The sequence below is a fragment of the Megascapheus bottae genome, chromosome 13, assembly GCF_031878675.1.
Source record: "Megascapheus bottae isolate mThoBot1 chromosome 13, mThoBot2.hap1, whole genome shotgun sequence".
Taxonomy (NCBI): domain Eukaryota; kingdom Metazoa; phylum Chordata; class Mammalia; order Rodentia; family Geomyidae; genus Megascapheus; species Megascapheus bottae.
In genome coordinates this window covers 52,017,690-52,041,591 of record NC_143521.1, presented here as the reverse complement: position 1 = coordinate 52,041,591, position 23,902 = coordinate 52,017,690, and the positions used below count along the sequence as shown (strand labels likewise).

Below are 23,902 nucleotides of genomic sequence, written 5' to 3'. Positions count from 1 at the left end.
CAAAAACGGTAACCCCTCTCTGCACATTACCTCAATAATAAAAAATGAAAGAGAAGAAAATGTCAAAACTCTTACTGGCGTCTTGTTTAGATAATATGTTTGCCTTCAGTTTGTGAGTTTCAAGCTTAATTATATTTCTCACAAAAAGATGTTAAGTATGTAATCAGTTCTGTATTTGCAGATATGATTGAACTTAATGTGTACTTTCTCTTTTATTTCTATCACTTTATGGACAAGTGGTCCAAGTCACAGCCATTTTGTTATTGTCCAGTTATTACTTTTATTCAGAGAGCAAAGCTTCAACAGTGCATAGAATCACATGTGTTTATAGGTCACTTGCTGGACCAGCACCAAAGGATTGCGAAGACATTTTTCCCACTGGGAATTGCACCAATCTCACCTGATTGTGTTGTTTTGGCAGAGGGTTAGAAAAGTCCCCGTGGGTTGCAAGGTCGGCACCGTGAGCAGTTCAGTTCCAGGCCCCTTTAGTCTGATCTGAGTCCATGCACTGGGGACACAACGCAGCGAGAGGCAAGTGGTCCAAACCCAGAGGCCACAGGTACAGTTCACTGAAGAACAGACAGTGCAGGAACCTTCGAAAGGCCCACATTGGCACAATGGTCATTGCGGCTGAGATACATTGCAGAGCAAGGAAACACTGTTCGCAGAAAATTCCTGTTGTACCATCTTGCTTAGTCCTTGCAGAGCCCCCTGTGAGGTAGGTGTTATCTTGCTGAAATCTCTGCCTGCCCTACACCTTGAAGGTCAAGACCTGCCATCTATGCAAGCTAGAGAACATTCCTATCAGGTCTGCATTTTTATTTGGACTGGCTTTTCAGGGTTTTTCTGAATTTTGTTCTACTCCTCTTTCTGTTGAGGTTAGATGTGCATATTGGAAGTACGTTATTTTATGTAGAAACAGCTTTCAAGTAGAGATGACTAGTATCCTAAGGAAAATGGAAACCACTTTTAAAGCAGACTGGGAATCACTAAGGCTAGTATACCACAAAGTGGATGGAGTGCAGCGTTACAGACACTTAGCAATACAACATGGAAGCCATTTGTGAAGTTAGTAACATTGTCCTCTGGGTGTCTTGTCTCTAATAGCAATACTTACGTGAACGTGTATCACAATGAACTTGAAGTGTTAGTGCCAAAACTTTGTTTTAGCTATCATATAGAAATGATTATGAGTGAGTTATTTGGTTGGTTGGTTTTCCTTCATTCCAACATTTTAAATGCTTTCCTATCATCCAGTAATGTATGCCACAGATTGGCTTAGAAAGAAAAGTACTTGGTAAACCATTCCTGGTGCACAGAGCCCTGCTTCTGCTGGGCCTCCTTGGCTTGGGCCGTTTCCCCCTCTTGTGGCCTACAAACAAAAAGAAGTTCCTTATGTGGTTTTGAAGAGTATTCATTCTTCCAGGGAAAGAAACAACCTTTTTTTTTGGTTATAGTTCCATAAAAAGTCTTTATCTGACGAATATAATGTGACCCTTCTATTAATTACAATAAAAATATTTTTTTTGCTTTGTTTTGCCAGTCCTGGGCTTGAGCTCAGGGCCTGAGCACTGTCCTTGGACTTTCTCAAGGCTAGAGCTCTACCACTTGAGCCTTAGCACCACTTCCGGCTTTTTTCTATGTATGTGATACTGAGGAATCGAACCCGGATCTTCATGCATGCTAGGCAAGCACTTTAACCACTAGGCCAAACTCCCGGCCCACAATAAAAATATTTTAAAAGGTCTTTAAGGGGCCGGGAGTTTGGCCTAGTGGTTAAAGTGCTTGCCTAGCATGCATAAAGACCCAGGTTCGATTCCTCGGTACCACATACATAGAAAAAAAAAGCCAGAAGTGGTGCTGAGGCTCAAGTGGTAGAGCTCTAGCCTTGAGAAAGTCCAAGGACAGTGCTCAGGCCCTGAGCTCAAGCCTAGGACTGGCAAAAAAAAAAAAAAAAAAAAAAAAAAAAAAGGTCTTTAAGTTTTGTTTTCTAATTCCCTGTATTGTTGTTGTAGCTGTGATCCACAGCAGGTTACATTTACATACGTCTGGTAGTAAGTACATTTCCTTTCATATAGTGTCATCTGTTCTCTCATTTTCTCCCATTCCTCCCTCCCATCTCCACCCCTGAGTTCATCAGTGTCCAGTGCACTTCCCTGCTACGCTTTCCCTCTGGTTCCGTGCTCTCCTCCCGCCCTCCCACAGATGTGTATGGGAATACACCATATATAAGGTAAATACAAAGTCATCTGAAAAAAAAAACAAAGTAAGAAAAAGTCCTTTGTCTCCCTATCTTTGGAGTTCAATGTGTATATTATTTTATATACATATGAAGGGGTACTTGGGTATTGCACTTTTGTGATTATCTCCAAGATGCATCCTCTTTTGGCTTCACTGTATGTGAATATTCAGACAGAATTCTGCATAATTTGTCATATTCCAGTGTGTTTTAAATCTAACCGGTATATCAGGGAGAATATGCACCATTTGTCTCTCTTGACGAATGGCTTACCTCACTTAACATGATTTGTTCTAGTTCCATTCATTTACCTGCAAGTGACATTATTTTATTCTTTCTAGTGGTTGTGTAAACTTCCATTGTATATAGGCACCACATTTTTTGATCCACTCACCTATTGCGGGATGCCTGGGTCGTTTACATATTTTGGCTATTGTGAAAAGTGCAGTGATGAACGTGGCTGTGCAGGGGTCCTTATCACATCCTGGTCATGATGCTCAGGATAGATGCCCAGGAACAGTATGGCTGTCTCTTAGGGAAGATCTGAGGAACCTCCAGACTGCTGGCCAAAGTGGTCATACTAGTTTCCATTCCCACCAGCAGTAGAGCAGGGTTCCTCCCCCCTCCCCATCTCTGCCAGCATTTGTTGTTGTTATAATTCAACCAGTGTGAGTCAGGAGCTAACAGAGGGGTGTGCAAGGCCTCCAGGCCTCAGTTTCCACAGCTTTCAATAAGGCGGGCTCATCTGAGAGCAAAAAGCTGACACAGTGGTCTCTGATGCCAAAGGGTCATGGGCGGGTGGGTGGAGATTGGGACCTTGGGAACAAGAGCATTTTTACAAGAAGGAGCCTTTTTTTTTTTTTTTTTTTTTTTTTTTTTTTTTTTTTTTTTTGTGGGTCCTGGGGCTTGAACTTGGCCTGGGCACTGTCCCTGAGCTCTTCAGCTCAAGGCTACTGCCCTACCCTTGAGCCAAACCTCACTTCCTGTTTTTCTAGAGGTTAATTGGAGCTAAGAGTCAGGTCCTTTTGTGTCTGGGCTGGCTTGGAACCTTGATCCTCAGATCTCAGCCTCACTTCTAAGTAGCTAGGATTACAGGCATGAGCCATCACATCCAGCTAGAAGGAGCCTTTTTTTTTTTTTTTTTTGCCAGTCCTGGGCTTGAGCTCAGGGCCTCAGCACTGTCCTTGGACTTTCTCAAGGCTAGAGCTCTACCACTTGAGCTTCAGCACCACTTCCGGCTTTTTGCTATGTATGTGGGGTACTGAGGAATTGAACCCGGGTCTTTGTGCATGCTAGGCAAGCACTCTACCACTAGGCCAAACTTCCAGCCCTAGAAGGAGACTTTTTTGAAATGAAAAACGAAAAATCCAGAATTTAAACTGTTCCCCTGTCATGAAAATGGCCTAAGAATGCACAGTAACACTCACAGGTAACAAACATAACATTCCAAATAATAGAACAGAATAAGAGAAATAGCCTCAGAAATGATAGTGAGACTATGTGAACACTTATTTGCTTGGTCTTTTGGTAGTATGCCCTGAATATTAATTCTTTCACTTTTTTTTTTTTTTTTTGCCAGTCTTGGGCTTGAGCTCAGGGCCTGAGCACTGTCCTTGGACTTTCTCAAGGGTAGAGCTCTACCACTTGAGCCTCAGAACCACTTTCCGGAATCGAACCCGGGTCTTCATGCATGCTAGGCAAGCACTTTAACCACTAGGCCAAACTCCCAGGCCTAATTCTTTCACTTTAACACCACATTTACAATGTGAGATATACAGAGAACCATAGTGGTCAAGTAACCTAAAAAAGGCCACACAGGAGAAAATGGATTTGAATATAGTCTGCCAGGCAAACAAAGTCCTTTCTGTCACATCTACACTGAACTTGGCTGAATGGTTCCACAACAGAAAGACCTTCTAGAATTTGGTACAAGACAGTATCTCTTCCAAAGAATACTGAGATTTGCTTTCTTTTTAATAAAACTTCATAGTAATATATTGAAAAGAGATTCCCCCAGTTCAACAGTGGCACTCACTGGACTCTGTGTTGAAAATGGACGGTACAACTTGTAGGTGGGGATGGAGGGAAATATCAAGAGTGGGGGAAGGGGTGACATTGTCCAAAAGGAAGTGAACTCAATACCTGACTTGTGAAACTGTAACCTCGCTGCATATCACTCCTATAATAATCACTTTTTCTTTAAAAAGAGATTCCCTTTTCTGATCCAATCTATTGGTCTTACTAGAGTATCATTTTTGCCAGGCAGGACTCCTTTTGTGATTCTTTCCATCTGCCAAAATGCCAGGCATTCAGCAGGTGCCAGGAAGGGTGCCCGTTCACAGCCCCTTGGAGAAATGGAATGATACCCACGGATCCCCACTTACCTTGGAGTAGTTTTTGCATCTGGTGCCTGAGCAGCTTTGTAAGGCCGGCTACAGCTGGGGCTGGGGTCCAAGCTGGGAGACTTAGTGATGGGAGGGGCATTGATCCTGGAGCTCAGATCTCCGCTCAGGAAGTTCTTTGCATAGGAGGCCAGGTTTGGCACACTGACCACTCTGTTGGGCGCCTCCTCCATCTTCTTCTTCTGTGTATTACAAGGGAAAGTCTGCGAATATTTCTCCCAAACTACATGGCTGAAAAATAAATGAGGCCCACCCAGCCCAAATTTAAAACCATACTATTGTAAAAGTTATCTTCCAGGCTGGGAGTTTGGCCTAGTGGTAGAATGCTTGCCTAGCATGCACGAAGACCCAGGATTGATTCCTTGGTACCACATACATAGAAAAAAAGCCGGAAGTGGTGCTGTGGTTCAAGTGGTAGAGCTCTAACCTTGAGAAAGCCCAAGGACAGTGCTCAGGCCCTGACTTCAAGCCCCAGAACTGGCAAAAAAAAAAAAAGGAAAAAAAAAGAAAAAAGTGATCTTTCGCTTTCAGTACCCAGTACTTCAAAAGCATGCTAAATAACTACTCTACACTGAGCCACATCCTTAGCCCTTTGAATGTATTTCAGTCTTTATAAAAGCATATGTTCACAGTCTCTTCATCCAAAACTTTTGTTTTAAAGAATGTAGAAGACTCTGTCATATCCTGAGAAGGATGTAACTAACCCATTTTGTAAAGTTAACATTGTCTACACAAAGAGGGATAGACTGTGGATCACGAGCACCAATCTGGGGTACTGTAGTCTCAAAACAACAGCAAAACACGTTACCATTTGCAGAGTAAGTATATTTCCCAGTACCATTAGAAGAAGAAGAAGAAGAAGAAGAAGAAGAAGAAGAAGAAGAAGAAGAAGAAGAAGAAGAAGAAGAAGAAGAAAGGCTGTGCGTGGTGGTACACTCAGGTAATGAGCTACTGGTAGGCATAGGTAAGAAAATCCTGGTGTGAGCCAGCCCAGGCAGACTCATGACCTTATCCAAATCAAAACAAAACCAAAATCCAAGAAAGGAGTAGTGTGGCTCCAGCAAGAGATTTCAAAGCCAGGACCAACCTGTTCCAAAAAGGGAAATGGAAGATTCCAACTACTTCCCTAATCTCCCATCACCCCGACAGAGGTATTACTAACAGTGCTGCATAATCTGGACAGCAGAAAGATTCCTAGAAGATAATAGTAAAAGAATAGTAACAAACATTGAACAGACCACACAAAATCCACCCACCATTGGTTAGTACTTTGGACTACTTATTTCCTGTGGGCCTTTCCAATGATGATTCATTTGAATGTCCATCAGTATGCTACTGATATCTTGAAGCAAAAAGAAATCAATAGATCTGTGTCCTGCATTGAAACCAAAGTGTGTGTGTGTGTGTGTGTGTGTGTGTGTGTGTGTGTGTGTGTGTGTGTGTGTGTGTGATGGGGGGAGATCCAATAACTTACCTTCATGGAAGGGGTCAAATACCCTGGATGCGGGTTGAAAGAGAAGGACCGATTCCGGTGTGACATTGTGCTGGGGAAGGCAGCATAGTGAAATCTTCTCTCTTCCTGGGAACCAAAGAGCAGAATCTAACTGAGCCTAGCTGCAGGGCACTGGAAGCCATGAACACTGGTCATGCTTCCGGGTCAGAAGAGTCAATCGTATCCTGAGGAATCGGTTCTTCCTAAAGCAAGTCTGGAAATGGGTTTGACTTGAAGGGAGATGGCTAAGCTAAGGAGGCAGAAGGTAACAAAACCAGGGGAGGGAGAGAAAGTCCACCAACCAAGCTGCCAGCCTCTGAAGCTGGAAGTACTTTCACTTCCTACCTCTTCTTCTGTAGGAAAGGGGGAGCAAATTCCTCAGCGAGAGAAAAAGCAAAGCAGGCTTAGCCTCTGAAGTCACAAGTCTAGTGCAGAAGCCATTCTAGCATGAAAACCTGTGAGACTCTTATCTCCAATTAATCACTAGAAAACCAGAAGTGGTGCTGTGGCTCAATGTGGTAGAGTACTAGCCTTGAGCTGAAGAGCTCAGGGATGGTGCCCAGGCCCTGAATTCAAGCCCATGACCAAAAACAAAACAAAATGGGCTGGGAGTTTGGCCTAATGGTAGAGTGCTTGCCTTGCATGCACGAAGACCCAGGTTTGATATCTCAGTACCATATACATAGAAAAAAGCCAGAAGTGGTGCTGAGCCTCAAGTGGTAGAGCTCTAGCCTTGAGAAAGTCCAAGGACAGTGCTCAGGCCCTGAGCTCAAGCCCCGACTGGCAAAAAAAAGTCCCAGTATCAACATCAAGAAAAGGCTTTGATTTTTTTTTTTTTTTTTTGCCAGTCCTGGGCCTGAGCTCAGGGCCTGAGCCCTGTCCTTGCACTTTCTCAAGGCTAGAGCTCTACCACTTGAGCCTCAGCACCACTTCCGGCTTTTTTCTATGTATGTGGTACCGAGGAATCGAACCCAGGTCTTCATGCATGCTAGGCAAGCACTTTAACCACTAGGCCAAACTCCCGGCCCGACTTTGATTTTCTTATATCAGTTTTCAAGGAGTATTTTAGAATATTTTATAGTGCTGGAAAAGAACAGAAGGAAAATTTCTCTGTAAGGACAAGTTTCAGGCTTTGAGCCCGGGGAATGAGCTATCTAGTGAGAAGCTTGCAGGTAGGCACATTCTCTACCTCATTCTGTGGCCTTACCGTGAGCTGCTTGATGATCTCCTCTCTCTCCTTCAGGAGATTCTGAAGACGGCCTATGAGCTGCAGGTCCTCGGGCCTCGACGCTGCTTTTCCTGGCTTCTCTCCACAGTCTTTCAGTCTGTTCAGGGCAGGCAGGTAGGCAATTACTACAGCAGCTACTCAACAAGGCAAAGGGAAGCCAAGTGCTCAACCTAGGATGCTGTGTTTGCTCCGTCCAGCCATCCTGCTCTAGGCTGCTGCTGAGGCAAAATGCAAAGTACCAGGTCTCAATGATATCTGGCACTAGAATGGTGACTCATGTGTGCTCATAGATGTTGCATGTCACCAAGGATACAAGAGCCAAGGACGTTGCTGGAAGACCTGGGCAGAAAATGCAACCACCTGCTGTACAACAGCAGCGTTCCCCTCTCCACCAAGTCGGGGGCTTCTGGCGCCATCTACTGGGCACACAGGGTGCAATATGAGCTGGTCTTCATTCCCCTCTACTACTCACAATAGCAATGATATACAAACAGCCCAGATGCCTTACAACGGGTAAGATCAAGAAAATGTAGTAACATATGGAATTTTCTGATCAATTAGAAAGAATAATACTATGCCATTTTCAGGGAAATGAATGGACCTAGAAGAAATCCTGTTAAGTGAAGCCAGGCTCAGAGAGATAAACCATACATTTTCTCTCATTTGTGAAGCTAGATCTAAAATACAAATAGGCATAATATAGATATATATACATATATATATACATATGACTCAGTGCATTTAGACACAAGCTGAGTAAATGATAACATATTTAGGGGAGGAATCCAAAGGCATAACTCCTCAAAACAACTAATATACTGTTTATTAAAATGAATACCTGAAAGTAAAAACATGTGGATTTTTTTTGGGGGGGGAGTGAGGAATGGAGGAAGGACACAGGAATGGAGGGAGGAAGGGTAAGAAAAGATCATTTCAATTTAATTTACATTATGTGAGAAATGGACTACATTTGAGAGATGAGAGAGGGAAACGGGGGTGAAACTGACCAAGAAGCATGGTGCTCATAACCTGACCTATGGAATTGTAACCTGCTTTGTACAACTAGATGATGATGATGATGATGACGACGACGACGACGATGGAGCTAGGGTTTGGGATGAGATTTCCGGCTCCATTCCTGGCTGTGCATTTTTCTATTGGAGAGACCTTGGGCATAGCATTTGACCCAAGAGCTTCAGTCCTTCCTTTTTAAAATGGATGTAAAATGGCTCGTTGAGAGGACTCAGTGCGGCCATGGCTGGCTGGCACAGAGCGGGCACACACTGCATGCAGTCTGGTAAACCCTTTCCACGGCAGCTTTTGGCTGATTCGTTTTGCACTCAAAAGTAGTGAGCATACAAGCCAATATGGGTCAGACATGTGTTCTCAAGTTCACTTAAGGCTACATAACTTGGCAAGTGGTTTCACCTGTCTGGATCTGGATCACTGCTATCACTTTGTAAGCAGTCTCCCTGTCAATCATCCTATTCCCTTAGCTTTATCGTTGCTTAGTAACCAGAAGTGATCCTGCTAAAGGTAAGTCGTTCCAGCCCAAAGCCTTGCAGCTTCCCAGACACTCAGGACTCATTGGAATGCCTTTCCTTTTAGGGCAGGATTCCCCTCATCATTCTCACTTCCTATCACTCACAGCGCACTCACTCCATCTGGTTGCATGAGCCTTCTAGGTGTTTTCAGCTATGTGTTCCAGGACCCTTGCACTTGCTGTTCCTTTATCTGGCTCTCACAGACACTCAGTTTCTTCACCTCTTTGCACTTAGACATGTCACCTCCTCAGAGAGGTCTTCCTATGTACCTTTGTGCCCCTCTATACCCAGGTCCTGCTTTTCTTTTAGCACTTTCAGCACATGCTGCGGAGGTAGCATTCATTTGTCTCCTTATTATCCGAATCTAACATTTAAAATTTATGAGCATTATAAAAGCAAGGTCTTTGTGTTTTGCTATAACTCTAGAGCCTAAAAATACTGCATGGCACACAGTGGGCTCTTAAAAGATATGTGTTGAATGAACAGATAAATGCTTGCACACTTGCACGGGGAACTTCTTTTCTTTGCTGAAGGATAACGATTTCCATCTTGAAAAATAGTGAAGGTTCGGGGCGATAATACATGTTCAAATGGACAGAATCTTGACTTTTAGAAGTATCCCCGGTCCTGGTGATTGCTTTGTAGTGTAAGGGGTGAATGTGTCCCAAAGAATCCATTCTTCCAGATTCCCAGTGCTCTGCAGCCTCATACAATTGTTCTTGCATGCCTAGAAACAAAGGACTTCCTGGAACTCAGAACTTGTGGATTTCAAACCAGAAACATCTACGGACCCTGGAGCAAGTTAATAGCTCCACAAATGGCAAATCTGAGGATCTATCCCAGCCCAGGGCCCAAGGTCTTACTCACTCGGCCTCCAGGGCAGCCAGCCGCGCCTGCAGTCGGGCCTGCGCACCACTAAAATCGGCCACCATGGCCTGCATCTCCTTCCGGTGCTCTTGGCGAAGCGCTTCTGCCTCCCTGGCCCGCTGGGCTTGCTGGTCCTCCTCCAGCAACCTGTGGTGGACAGACACACAGTCAGACTGGCCCGGACTCCAAGGGCTCAGCCTGGATCACGTCATTAACTGAATCTACCATATTCTGCTCCTCTCAGTGAGCTCAGGTCAGCAGCTCCCCTCAGAGGAAGCCCTGTGACCTAAGCCGAAATGGGGCTTGAGTTATTTCTAGTGACACGATGCTGATAGGGCCTTCTCCCCAGCTGGGGCCTAGAACTCAGAACAGTGGTATTCCCATGGCAGTGTTTCTGTCTACTCCTGCTTGCTACTAGAACCTTGGACATTCCCTCACACTGAGTCCTGGGTCCCTCAGACTCCTGCAACCAGGGTGGGGCCTTGAGTTCAGCTCATCTTAAAGAATTTTATTAGCTGCACAGAAGCATTGCACCTTTGTGCTCCTCCCCTACGACCATCGTTCAGTCTTGCTGTGTGAGAATATCTAGAGCACTAGAGTTCCGATTTTTAACAAAGCTCTAATGGGGCATCTCAGCCTGGGAGTTTGGGTCACCAGGGGTTCATGCCATAGGAAACCCTTGCTTTCAATGATCTGAACAATCTGTGTGCTACACAATGCTCTTCCCTAGGCCAGGGGAGGTTAAGAAACATGCCCAAGGGTACGCTTAAGAGGCAGAATTTAAAACCCAGTTGTCCTACACCTAACTGGTGATGGGAAGCTAGTGTGTGAGTCCTCCCGAAAAGCTTCCTTCTCTTCAATAGAGTGTTACACAGGGGAAATAAATGAACTGGCATAGCCAAAGCCCATATGCAGTTTTGGGCGCATGCAATGGGATTCAACACACATAGCTAACAAGTATGGGCTGAGTGTGTGTGGGGGGGGGACACAATCCAGGATCTTCCAGACATTAAAATGACAAAAAACAAGAATCAACTTCATTCTTGAGATCAGGACCCTTCAGAAAGTTAAACGTCCAGGAATCCCTTGAAAAAGAGAAACTGCCAAAGCTTGTTACAGAAGCAACAGATACCCTAAGAAGTCTTACAGGTATTAAAGTGCTTGTATTGACATTAAAAATCTTCCAACAGGATCGGGAGTTGGGCCTAGTGGTAGAGTGCTTGCTTAGCATACACAAAGACTTGGGTTTGATTCCTCAGTACCACCCACATACATAGAAAAAAGCCAGAAATGGTGCTAAGGCTCAAGTGGTAGAACTCTAGCCTTGAGAAAGTCCAAGGACAGTGCTCAGGCCCTGAGCTCAAGCCCAGGACTGGCCAAAAAAAAAAAAAATCTTCCAACAGAGCCGCACGGTGGCTCACACCTATAATCCTGGTTATCCAGGAGGCTGAGATCTGAGGATCAAGGTGCAAAGCCAGCCCGGGGAACAAAAAGACCCCAGACTCTTATCTCCAGTTAACCTCTAGAAAACGGCAAGTGGGGCTTGGCTCCAGGGTAGGGTGGTAGCCTTGAGCTGAAGAGCTCAGAGGCAGCGCCCAGGCCTTGTTCAAGCCCCAGGATCCACCAAAAGAAATAAATCTTCCAACAGGGAGGAACCATAGGGAATTCGATGCCCACGGTGAGCCGGCAGCACGTCTCCTGCCAACCATCCCGCATGCTCTCCATCCGCCTCAATATTCCTGAGCCACAGTGTGGCGGGGGGAGTGTCAAGGACAGTCAAGGACACAGCAGGAGGAGCCTGGGCCGCCTCCGCCCCAGCCCCCCCACCCCTCCCTCCGGCACCTGCGCTGGTCGCGGAGCTGCAGCGCCTCCTGCCGGTGCGCCTCCGCCTCGGCGCGCAGCCGCAGCAGCAACTCCTGGAGCTGGGCGTTCTCCTGGCGGAGCTGATGTGCCCCGCTGCGCCCCTGGCCTGGGGTGGTGTCCGGTGAGGAGCCGGTCAGGTCCAGGCCTTCTGCGTCCTTTCAGGAACAGCCGGGGCAGACACGGCACAAGGGGACAGAGATGGCATGCAGTGGAGCCAGGCCCCCGAGGGGGGGGTCTCCCATCTGCTCTCCCCCGCACCAGGAGTGCCCATCCCGCTCAGGACTCGTCTTCCTGTCCTACCACGCACTGCCTGGGCGGAAGCAGCAAGGATGCCCGGGGAGTCCCCGGGTCCTACAACTCAGGCCATTGGAGCTCATCTGTTATGTGACCGCTCACTGCGGTCCTAGTGCTAGTCCGGAGGAGGGTGGTGAGGGTAGGGACGGGGCACTTACCTTTGTGATCTCAGAGCCATCCTCGCTGTTTTCTGGACACAGGTTGATAACCTGCTGTCTCCTGAGGCTGCCCAGAGCCCTTAGCTCAGCCTGCAGTACCTCCAGGTCTTTCTGGTGCTCCGAGCAGGCAGCTCGCTGCTCTGACAGTTCTTGCCTTAGGGACTCTGGAAAAGAAAGACCAAGGCCGTAGTCAAGGTAGAAGTCTGCCCTGCAGGTCACCCTGGGGTATGGTTGGCAGCTGCTGAAGGCTAGGGAATGAGTTTGCTAAATGTATTCCAAGAAGGCACAGTTGTATCCAAACTTCCAAGTTAAATGTTCTCATTTGAGCCCTGCAACCATCTAATCTGGTGGGTGTTATCCTCCATTGCAGCTCTATTTTACAACAAGCATCTGAGAGGTCAGTTGCTCAGTCTCACAGCTATTTACTGGTGACATGGGGATTCAAAGTGTCTCTGAATCACCTCCTGGGACACTACTAGTTGGTTAGGGTGGTTGTGGGGTCTGACCTGAGCCCTACCTCATAGAGGGCCAAATCCTTCGACTTGCAGATATGAGAGTGTTAACTCGAGGGGATCTGGACTATATCCAGAGCCTTGCAGGAGAAATTTACTCAGGGGAATCCTCATCAGAGCCCTAAGCAGTCAACGCTTTTATCATGCTTGTTTGGCACATTTGTCCAAGGCCGCATAGGCTTGGAACCCAGGCAGTCTAACTTGAGAGATTTTAACTGGCTCACTTAGGTTCCAGAATGCTTTGTGCAAGTTATTTTTTGATGTGGAAATGCAAGAGGTACTGAGTTTCATGTTAGGGAAAAATGGAGTGGGCAGAGGAAAAAGCAAGAAGTAGGTGCTTGGTGGTCTCAGTTTCCCTAGTTGGCAGAAGACAGTAAGTTGATGCAATCCCATGAGGCTCTTAGGAAGGCTCAGACTTGTGCTAGATGGAGTAAGAACAATAGTTATTGCATATGTAGACACTGGGCTAATGCTGCATGCTAGTATCCTACTACACCTACACTATAACCCTACAAGGTGGAAACAATGGCAGCTCCATTTGATAGAACAGAAACAGGAGGTTCAGCTAGTCTCACAGCTAGTTGGGAACAGAGCCAGAACTCTTACTCTGGCCTCCAGAGCCCTGGGCCCTACGCCCCTTGCTAACGGGTACCATCGGTGGGCCCTGCAGGAACCCAGGCCCCCAGGTGTACAGGGGGAGTTTTACCCAGCAGCAGGGCCTGCTGGGCTTGCATCCTCTCCCGCTCCTCCTGCAGCTCTTGCCTGGCCTTGTCCTCCAAGGCCTTTAGCTCTAGCCGGTGGGTCTGGTGTTGGATCTGGAGGCTGTGACTGGATTCCTTCTTCAAGCGTTCCTCTGTGGCCTGTGAGCAGAAGCAGCAGAAAGCAGGCTTAAAAGGAGGCCTTTGTCATTTCCTTATCAGGCTTATCAGGCTACAGGGGATGGTCTAGCAAGGGCCTTCCCATAGCAGCCATGCTATCCTTTTTCCCCCTAGTTCTGGGGCTTGAACTCAGGGCCTGGGCACTATCCTTGAGGTTTCTCAAGACTAGTGCTCTAACACTTGAGCCCCAGCACCATTTCCACCTTTTTCTTTGTATGTGATAACCAAGGAATTGAACCCAGGGTTTCCTAAATGCTAGGCAAGCACTCTACCACTAGGCCAAACTGCTGGCCTCTGCAGCAGTCATTTTATACCATAATAAACTCACTCTCATCCACAGCTGATGGTCCAGAGTGGACACATGTGCTAAGATGGGCCAGTCAGAATTCTCTCATTGGGAATTTGGTGTAAGAAAGAAAGATATAGATTAAATCTGCCAGTGCAGATTTAATGTCCTCAGGAGCCCTGAAGTGAGCATCTTACATCTTCTCCAAGACAAGTGTGTGTGGAGGGGGGGCGGGGGGGGGACAGGACTATCTGCTAGAAAGTTAAAAAATAACCAGTAGGATGTTCATGTCCAAATTTCTGGAAACCAAACATGTTGCCTTTCAAAAAAAAGAATGCAGATACGACAGGATGTTGAGATTACTCTGAATTATCTGGGTCAACGTCAGACACAAAATTCATTCTAAGAGGGACACGGAGTTTAGTTGCAGACAGTCTGATAGTGGAAGCAGAGGAGAGAGCAGAAGAGGAAGAGTTGCTCTACTGTTGGCTTTGAAATATGGAAGGGGCCAGGAGCCAAGAAATTTGGACTGCCTCTTAAAATTGGAAAAGTCAAGGAAAGAAATTCTTCCTGAGAGCCTTTGGGAGAAACTGAGTCCTGCCAAGGACCTTGACTTTAGAATTTTGAATCTCTAGAACTGTCAGCTAGTTAATTTGTACTGTTAAGACACTTAAGTTCATGGTGACTTATTGCTGAAACAATATCAAACTAATGCAGTCCCTCTGCTCTTCTCCCCTCTCTTCTCCCCTTGTCTTCCTTACCCATTCCCTCTCTTTCCATCCCCTCCCCTCCCTCTCTGTCCTTCCCCTCCATTCCCTTTACCTTCCCTTGACAATAGAGCTTCACAAGCCCACCAGGGGGCACTCAACAGCCCTGAAGCCAAGCCAGGCTCCTCTGGCTCAACTTGTTTGCTGGCCACCTATCCTTATTGGCTGTACACGTGTGGGTTTACTGTGCCCACAGGAAACTCAGCTATTGCATGTCAAACTCCCCACGCTTCTTTGTACTTACCTGGCTTAGACAACTCTGATGGGTGACATTTTCATCCCCAGTAAAATAGATATGAAGAAATGGAAGTGAAGGATTATGAAAGTTTGCAAAATCTCTCTAGGCATGTAGCTTTGTATTTGTGTATCTAAGAATGGCCAAAGATCAGTCTAGCTGCCACCGTGCTTGTACAGAAGTCCCTGGCTAAGAAAATACCCAGGGCACCACAGTTGGGGTTTCACAATGGGCTGCAGTTGTATCCTCATCAGATCCTCTAGTCTCATGGCTGTAAGGGTTCCACATCTCTCTCCATGCTCCATACTGTATTGTCTCTTTTCCCGTGGCCCCAGTGACCCTGGACAATTGACTCATGGGTCCAACACACAGAATTATAGCAGCAGTGCAAGTGGCACATGGAACTGTGCCTCTTGAGGACAGAGACTGGCTGCTTAACACTGGGTAGCTCCCAACAACTGCTTATACATACCCTCAGAATAAACAAGTAAGGAGCAGACCAGAGCCATCTCCTAGCCTGAGCTCTTCATGTGTATTATTTCTTGATTGCTACCATACAATAAGATTCACACTATTATTTGTCATTTTATAAGTGAGGAAACTGAGGCACACTGGAGATAGGTGGCTTATCTGAGCTCTCACACTTCCTCTGAAGGGGCAGATTCAGGACAGGAACTCTAGCAGGTCTCTCTCTCTCTCTCTCTCTCTCTCTCTCTCTCTCTCTCTCTCTCTCTGTCTGTCTGTCAGTTGTGGGCTTGAACTCAATACCCGGGCACTGTCTCTAAGCTCTTTTGCTCAAGGCCAGTGCTCTACTATTTTAAGCCTCAGTACCACTTCTGGTTTCCTGACGGTTAATTGGAGATAAGAGTCTCACCGACTTTCTTGTCTGGGCGGGCCTCAAACCGCGATCCTTAGCTCGCAGCCTCCTGGGTAGCTAGGATTTCAGGTGTGAACCACTGGGGCCCAGCTCTGGCAGTTCAGTCTTAATCACAGTGCTGTACTAGCAGTGATCGAATGTCTGCTACTGTCCATCATAATTTCTTTGGTCCCATTTAGCAACCATCCCCTTGAGACAGGATGATGAAGACCTGCTAAACTTGGTTACAGATTCTTCAAGGACCCCCTCCTTTCCTCAAGCTAGGAACCTCAGGGCTTCCTCTACCACCCTATAATGGACAGGGATGTACAACCCAGAAGGAAAAAGCTCCCAGAAAACAAACAAACAAAAAACCCAGGGGGTGTGATATCCTACAAGATTGAACACTGTATTCAGTCAAGGAAATATGCATGTTCTTCTTTCCCCACCAACCCCTGCCTGTCCCTCTCCATTTTCTGAGTAAGTAGAATATATAATATGGATAGTATCCCCAATCTTACCCCAGATGAGTATGAACTTAAAAAAAATAGACCTGGTACAAAACAATTTTTTTAAAAGAATGTCCCCAAATAGTTACAAAACAACAGCAGATGTCCATGTCACAAGTCCCTTTATCAGATCACCTCAAACCCAAAGTCTCTGTGGCTGAGTGATAATACCAAAACTTTACAACAGTGGTCAAGCACAGTTTGGAAGGTATCTGCTGCTGAGCTGGGTTTTCTTAATTTGCTGCTCCGAGGCCTCCCTCTTCCCATGCCTCACGTGATGAAATCAAGTCACCCATCTGTTATGAAGAGCATGTGTGACCGTCAGCAAGGCACTAGATTCTCGGCGCTTCTTTCTTTTTGTGGCAAAAGGTAGAAGCATAATGAGAACCTTGTGCAGTTATTGTGAGGACTGCAGATTTTAAAAAAGAAAGAAAAATATCTCCATGAAGGGAGTGTGTGCCCAGCAAACCCCAACTTTGGGTTGTACCCATACCTTGAGTTCCTGGGCTTTGGCCTTCTCAAGCATGCGCAGGGCTCGCTGGTGGGCAGCTTCCAGTTGTGTCTTAGTGGCCTGGCTCTGCCGCAGGTTATCCTGGAGCTCACGCTGCAGCTTCTCCCTTTCGTGGTCCGACAGCTGCTTGAGTGCCTGCAGGTCTTCACGGTGTTCGTTGGCACACTGCTCCAGAGCCCGCTGCAGTTGAGAGACCTGCGGGGAGGCATTCTGAGGACTAGACTATTCTTCCTTTCCTTTCCTTCCTTCCTTCCTTCCTTTCTTCCTTCCTTCCTTCTTTCCTTCCTTTCTTCCTTCCCTTCCCTTCCCTCCCTTCCCCTCCCCTCCCTCCCTCCCTCCCTCAATCCCTCCCTCTCTCTTTCTTTCTTTCTTTCTTTCTTTCTTTCTTTCTTTCTTTCTTTCTTTCTTTCCTTCCTTCTCTTTCTTTCCTTCTTTCCCTCCCTCTTTCTTTCTTTTACCAGTCCTGGAACTTGAACTCAAAGCCTGGCCATTGTCCCTGAGTAGCATTCTGCCACTTGAGCCACAGCTTCATTTTGGCAGTTAATTAGAGAAAAAGTCTCACCAACTTTCCTACTGAGGCTGGCTTTGGACCACAGTCCTCAGATCTCAGCCTCCTGAGTAGCTAGCATTACAGACGTGAGCCATCCATGCTCGGCTAGGACTGTAGGTTTTGTTGTTGCTGTTCTTTGTTTTTCTTTTTTGTTTTTGTTTTTGCCAGTCGTGGGTCTTGAACTCAGGGTCTGAGCACTGTCTTTGGGCTTTCCTCAAGGCTAGCCACTACCACTTAAGCCAAGTACTACTTCCAGCTTTTCTATGTATGTGGTACCAAGGAATCAAACCCAGGTCTTTGTGCATGCTAGGCAAGCACTCTGCCACTAGGCCAAACTCCCGGCTCCTAAGACTGTGATTTTCAAAGCAAGCTTTACAGCCTGGATGGACCTCGCCACCTTTAGTAATTCTCAGCAGTGGGTGGGAAACACAAGCTTTGCAAACCAGCAGAAGTTAGACTGAGACCTGCAGCAGATGATACCCTGACTGCAGGAAGGAGGGAAGACTCCTTGTTCCTGGGGGAACAAATCTACAAGAGACCAGACTTCCCTGTGGGAAAGCAGAGATCTCTATGGTCTCCGGCATCTCCTTCCTGGGCCTGGTCAGTGTTACTGCTTACTGAGGCCTTTCCCACAGCTGCATTTAATGCCTCCTCTCCAGCTCCCCAGCACCCCACAGCCTCAGCATCTCACTACTCATCCCTTCCATCTGCTTGTTCTCTTTCCCCAGGTTCTTAATACCTTCTAATGCACTGTGTGAGTCACTTCCACCTACATCTTTGTCTAGATGTTAGTGTTCACTCATCTTCTGCTTAGACACACAATCCAGACATCCCTTCCTCCCTGCAGGAGAGGCTTGCAAGACCTCTGTGGTTACCAGGTACTGTGGGTAGTCTCTGACTACGCACACATCCACACATCCTCCTGAATATTAAATCATCTCTGCACTACTTAGATCTATTGCAGAGCACCAAGTAATTACTAAGCTACATTGTTCAGGAAATAGCAAAAAATACAAGTGTGGATGTGTTCCCCACAGATGCATTTCCCCCCAATTTGTACTTAGTTGAATCCATGAATGTTGAAACCAAGGATATAAAGGGCTGATATGATCTGCATGTTCCATATGCTGCCAGCATTACATGATTACATGCAATTGTTATGTATAATGTAATTATATTATGTACAATCACATGATATAATGTTTATTCCTCATATACAAAACCCAAGGACTGAATGGACATAAAGCAATCACTCATCTGGGATGCTCATGAGCACGGGAAACTTGGAATAAATACATTAATAGTAACAATAATGCCTTCCTGGCTCAGCTAGCCTTCCCCACATCGCCCGAGAGGCAAGTCTCGTGTGCGCAGTGAGTCTTGTGCACAGCACACCCCTCCCTGGGCTGTCCTTCTACCTGGGCTTGCAGCCTGGCCTTTTGGCTCTGCCAGTCCTCCTGTAGATGTCCAACTTCGGGTGCCTTCTTTGGTAAAGAGCTCAGTGGAGGCTGTAGGTCACTTCCTTCCTGGAGGGACACCTCACTCCTTTGGAGATAAAGACACCTTCACTAAAGGTCCCAGGAAATGACGTTACTGCCCTGATCATGTGCCAGCCACTCTGCCTGGGAAGAGGGAGCTATAGTCACTCACCACTAGTGGGTGAGAAACACCTTATTTTTCTTTCATCAGATAACCTGATGTACACATTTTAAGTGCCTTGCACGAGATTCTGCAGGAACTACTGATCCTTATTTTAGTGTGGGCTTAGAAAAATAGGGATGGGCTGTCAGAGTGACAGATCTTAGAGTTCTTTCTATGGTCTGTGGAGGCACCAAGTGGTCTCTATGGTCTAATTTCACAATTCTTTCTGACTATAAGAAAAAAAATAACACTTTACACAACATTTTATACTTTTCAAAGCATGCTCATAACTTTCACTGTCTGCCCCCAGTTGTAAATCGGTGGATTATAAATAGGCCTGCCTTATGTAGCATGAATGCAAAAATGCTCATTGAAAGTCTCTGCAACCTAGAGAAAGATGCTAACAAACATGTGTAAGGTGTTGGTCGAAGGGAGAATGCTTTCTCAGTCCTGAACTTTGGAACTGGCCACGAAATTAAAACACAAGAAAGGAACCCTCCTGATAGGATTGGTGCCCTTATAAGAGCCAATACTTTAATCTGTCTGTCTGTCTATCTATCTATCTATCTATCTATCTATCTATCTATCTATCATCTATCTATCTATCATCTATCTATCTATTTATCTATCTCTTTTAAGGACATAGTGAGAAGATGGCTGTCTGAAAAGAGAACCACAGTTAGGAACTCAATTGACCAACAGTAATTTGTGGTAAAACAATAATATCTGACCCTCAGCTAGGAGCCAAGTATACATAAGCACAGAAGAGGCTGGCCAAGCCAAAGGAAGATAGGCTCCAAAAATCACTGAGAATTTGCAGATGCTTGGTTACAGCATCAACAGCTGACTAATGCAGATGATATAGTAAAGGTTTCTTCCTTGGTTATCAAGTATCATCGACCTACAGAGGTAAAGGTTTTATGTCGGTCCTCTCCTGAATCTTGGACAGGATTATTAACTTTTTTTTAGTTTTAGGCTCTGAAACTTATAAAATAATCTTTTTGGGTATGACATTCAATAAGGTAGTTTATGAAAATTCATACATATGCAGAAGACATGCAAGATATATATTTGTTCCTTCACCTAAACAGGATGCAAAAGTGCAGCAATGAATACATGAGGAGAGTATAACTGAAAGAATCCTTTCATATTTGAGCCCTTATTTGTTAAAGGCTGTCCATAAATTATACCTTTCTTCTTCTTCCTCACTGCTGGTTCCTTCTTTGGCTCCTATCTTATCTTGATACTCTTCTCTGGGAAGTGTCTGAGAAGTTTCCTTCAGTTTTGAGCATGAATCCTAAATCAAAGAGAATAACAAAATAAGATTAAATACAGTTAGTTTCCTAGTCTAACATAGTTTTTTTTTTTTTAACAAGAGAGTCATTGACATTCACTCCTGGCCCAGGGCTTATAGGTTTAGGGTGATAAAGCTTGTGATGTTGAAAGAACTATGACACTGCCTCATTTAGGATCAGTGCTTCTCTTTTAAATTCTGTCGGTATAGCAGTTCACATGGTTGATGAAACTAAAGCCCAGAGAGAATAAGTAACTTGCTCTATTCTCACAAAAAGTGAGTCTGGGAAAGGACATACAGCTATTTATCTTGGTGTCTAAATTCCTCACTACTCCAAGAGACCATCTTGTTTTCCAACAGTGTGGTTCTTGTTGGACCCACTATTGGGGCATGAGCAGGGTCAGAGATGAGCACTGCCATCGTGCATGTAAGTAGGCAGGTTGCATGTGCCATATTCATCCAATAGAATCAGAAACATGGAACTTACTAGATGACTAGAAGCACTAAGAAGAGGGAACTTGGGAAAAGAATATGGATATAATTCATTAACAGTGAGGCCTCTCATTTTAAAAAATAAATCAGTTGAATTTGTTTATATTATCAATCTCTCCATTTCACAAAGATAAAGGTAACAAAGCTTTTACAGTGTCATAGTAATCATGTCCATGGAGAGTAGTGTTACAGGACATGCTGGATACAGATGTCATATCTCATTAGGTAATAATAAATTATATACATGCTTTTAAAAAAAATCTTGAGTCACAAGGGTAGGGCGGTAGCTTTGAGCTGAAGAGCTCAGGGACAGCGCTCAGGCCGAGTTCAAACCCTATGACAATCCCCCCCCCCACACACAAAATCTTGAGCCAGCAATGGTCTTTTTTTCTGGAGTTGCTCATCAGCTAGAGACTACATTTCCAATTAGCCAGACAAATGCAGGCTGAAGGCATGGCCCAAATGTTAAAATGCCAACCATAAGCAGACAAGCTGAACAAGCCCTGAGTTCAAGCTCAGATACTAGCAGATGAAAGAAAACAAAACCAAGATAAACTTCAGAATTCTAAGAAACATATTTAAAGACTACTTAAACATATTTATAAGACTACTTAAAAGTGAAAAAATGAACACTATAATAATCCCAAAGTAAGTAGTTGGAAAGAGATATAGAAAATAAAATAAATTAAATAGAAAAAAGAATACACCTGATCAACAAATCTTAGAGTTGTCTTTTCTAAAAGATGCATCAAACTTCTGTCAGGAAAAGAGAAAAAGGAACTCAAAGCCACATGAATAATGGACTAGGATCTTATAACAGAGCAGAGATTAAAAAAGAATTCCAAATGTACTCAGAGTTGCCAAGAAGCCTGTGAAAAAGAATCTGCAGGATGTAATTTCTGAGCTGTTTTATTGACCACTGCTATATTTAAAGGCATTCTGGGCAGGAATCCAGAATCAAGAGTAACTGAAAACATTAAAAAAGCTGATGTGTCAGGTAACAACAGATACATCATCTATTTTTATGTATCATCTCATGGGTGGAAGCACAAATATCAGAGATGTCTGGTGACATGTCAGGTAACACAGCTACTGGAAGATGCATCAAAAGAATGACAGTTGGTGTGGTGTTCCACATTGGTAGGATAAAGGACAAAAATCACATGGTAGTCTCAGTAATTAAAGAAAAATGTTTATGACAGATTTGAACACCTTTTTATAACAAATAAAAATAAATTACCTAAACCAATAGGAAAAAACACACAGAAAAATTCTATTGTTAACACCATTACCTTTGGTGAAAAATGGGAAGAACCTCAAATGTTCAGAAAAAAATCAAGAGATGGGCCAGGAATTTGGTACGCTTGCCTCGCATGCACAAAGACTGGAGTTTGATCCATCAGTATCACATACATAGAAAAGCTGGAAGTGGTGCTGAGGCTCAAGTGGTAGAGTGCTAGCCTTGAGAAAAAAGCCAAAGGACAGTGCTCAGGCTTTGAGTTCAAGCCCCAGACAGGCACAAAAAAAATCAAGAGAATTGAAAAATGGGACACATCAAATAAAAAAGCTTCTGCACAGCGAAGGAAAATATTAACAGCACCACAAGAATGGGAAAAAATCTTTGCCAATTATTCATCACATAAAGGATTAATATCCAGGTTATGTAAAAAGCTAAAAATATTGAACACTAACTAAATATTCCAATGGTCAAAATAACCAAACAGTTTTCAAAAGAACTCTAGTGTCTAATATATACAAGAAGAAATGTTCAATATCCTTAAGTCATAAAAGGAAAGCAAGTCAAAACATTATTGAAATTCTATCCCATACTGGTCAGACAAAAAGAAACAATAACAAATACCGATGAAGATGTGATGAAGAGAGAACAGTGTATACTATTGGTAAAAATGTATGCTAGTGCAACCACTATGTAAATCAGTATGGAAGTTCCTTAAGAAACTAAAGGCAGAAATGCCAAATGATCCTGATTCTTGCATAGCAGCACTACTCACAATAGCCAAAATATACAGTCAACCTAGATTCCCATCAACCAATAAATAGATAAATAAAAATGTGATCTATATACCTAATTTATCTAATCAAAAATAAGAATCGAATCATGTCTTCTGCAGGAAAATGGATGGAACTGGAGATTATGCAAAAAGAAATAAGAGTGAGAGTGATAAATATTATGTGTTCTCTCTCATGAGACTCTAGTCCTTAAAATGAATGACAGGAATGTTAATCAGTTTCTATTTGTAGGTGGGAACAGAAGGGTAAAATGAGAGGGTATAAGAGGATGAACCTGTTCACAATACTTTATATAAATATACTTTCTTTTTTGCCAGTACTGGGGCTTGAACTTAGGGCCTCAGCATTGTCGTTGGGCTTTCTCAACGCTAGAGCTCTACCACCTGAGCCACAGCACCATTTCTGGCTTTTTCTATGAATGTGGTACTGAGGAATCAAACTTGGGTCTTCGTGCATGCTAGGCAAACACTCTACCACTAGGACAAACTCCAAGCCTTGGGTTTTAAGAAAGGAGAAAAGAGAATATGAGAGGATAATAGTTGGATAAACTGGACCAGGGTACATCTCATGCACATACATAAATATCACAATGAAATACCTTTCTACAACTGTTATATACTAATGAAAGCAGGGGAAAAACTCTTTCCCACTTCTTCAAGTTGCCCTACTCAGATATTAGGAAACAATGAAATAATTAGTGCAGCTTTTGTGCTGTCTTTTGTTGTTGTAGTTGTTTCTGGTTTGGAATTCCAGTCAACACTCTAGCAGGAAAATACAGAGCCACTCCTGATATGTCCTGTGTTATCCACCTGATTTGCCCTCTTGGCTTCTCCTCAGAAATTTTGCAGCTTTATCCCACACTAATGTGGTCCAAGTATAAATAGTGTGCACAGAAAAATAAGCAGTTCTGCTTATTTTCCAAACCACTCAATACAAGCCTCCTCCCTATTCCTCACGGGCAAATATCTAGTTATTTTAAACCTATGTTCACATTAGGTCTTCATTTTTCAATCATTTAACCTGTTCTGGAGTTTTTCTGTTTTAAAGGACACCCACTATCAGGAAATCTGGAACATCTAATCCTATTCAAACTCACTTGACAACCTTTCAAAGATAACCTGTTATACATCTTAAAATAGAACACGTAATGCAACATGGCTTTGCTGAAATGATTGCAGGGGATTGTAATAGATACTCTAAAGTTACATTTATAGAATCTTTAATGGTTTTGAGAAGTGCCATCTTTAATGGTT

General features: G+C 44.4%; 1 protein-coding gene across 1 annotated transcript in view; it reads right to left on the bottom strand.

Moving 5' to 3' along the window:
- Positions 1–263: 263 nt before the first annotated feature.
- Fam184b (family with sequence similarity 184 member B) overlaps positions 264–23,902 on the bottom strand; it is an 84,708-nt gene continuing 61,069 nt past the window's right edge. The window contains exons 11-21 of the mRNA XM_090343790.1: positions 20,023–20,129; positions 18,610–18,736; positions 16,624–16,836; positions 13,306–13,459; positions 12,088–12,251; positions 11,615–11,790; positions 9,773–9,919; positions 7,341–7,458; positions 6,116–6,220; positions 4,624–4,823; positions 264–1,372 (exon numbers count right to left, since the gene is read on the bottom strand). Coding sequence (XP_090199916.1) covers positions 1,279–1,372; positions 4,624–4,823; positions 6,116–6,220; positions 7,341–7,458; positions 9,773–9,919; positions 11,615–11,790; positions 12,088–12,251; positions 13,306–13,459; positions 16,624–16,836; positions 18,610–18,736; positions 20,023–20,129 — 1,605 coding nt within the window. The 3' untranslated portion in view covers positions 264–1,278. The remainder of the gene's footprint in view (positions 1,373–4,623; positions 4,824–6,115; positions 6,221–7,340; positions 7,459–9,772; positions 9,920–11,614; positions 11,791–12,087; positions 12,252–13,305; positions 13,460–16,623; positions 16,837–18,609; positions 18,737–20,022; positions 20,130–23,902) is intronic.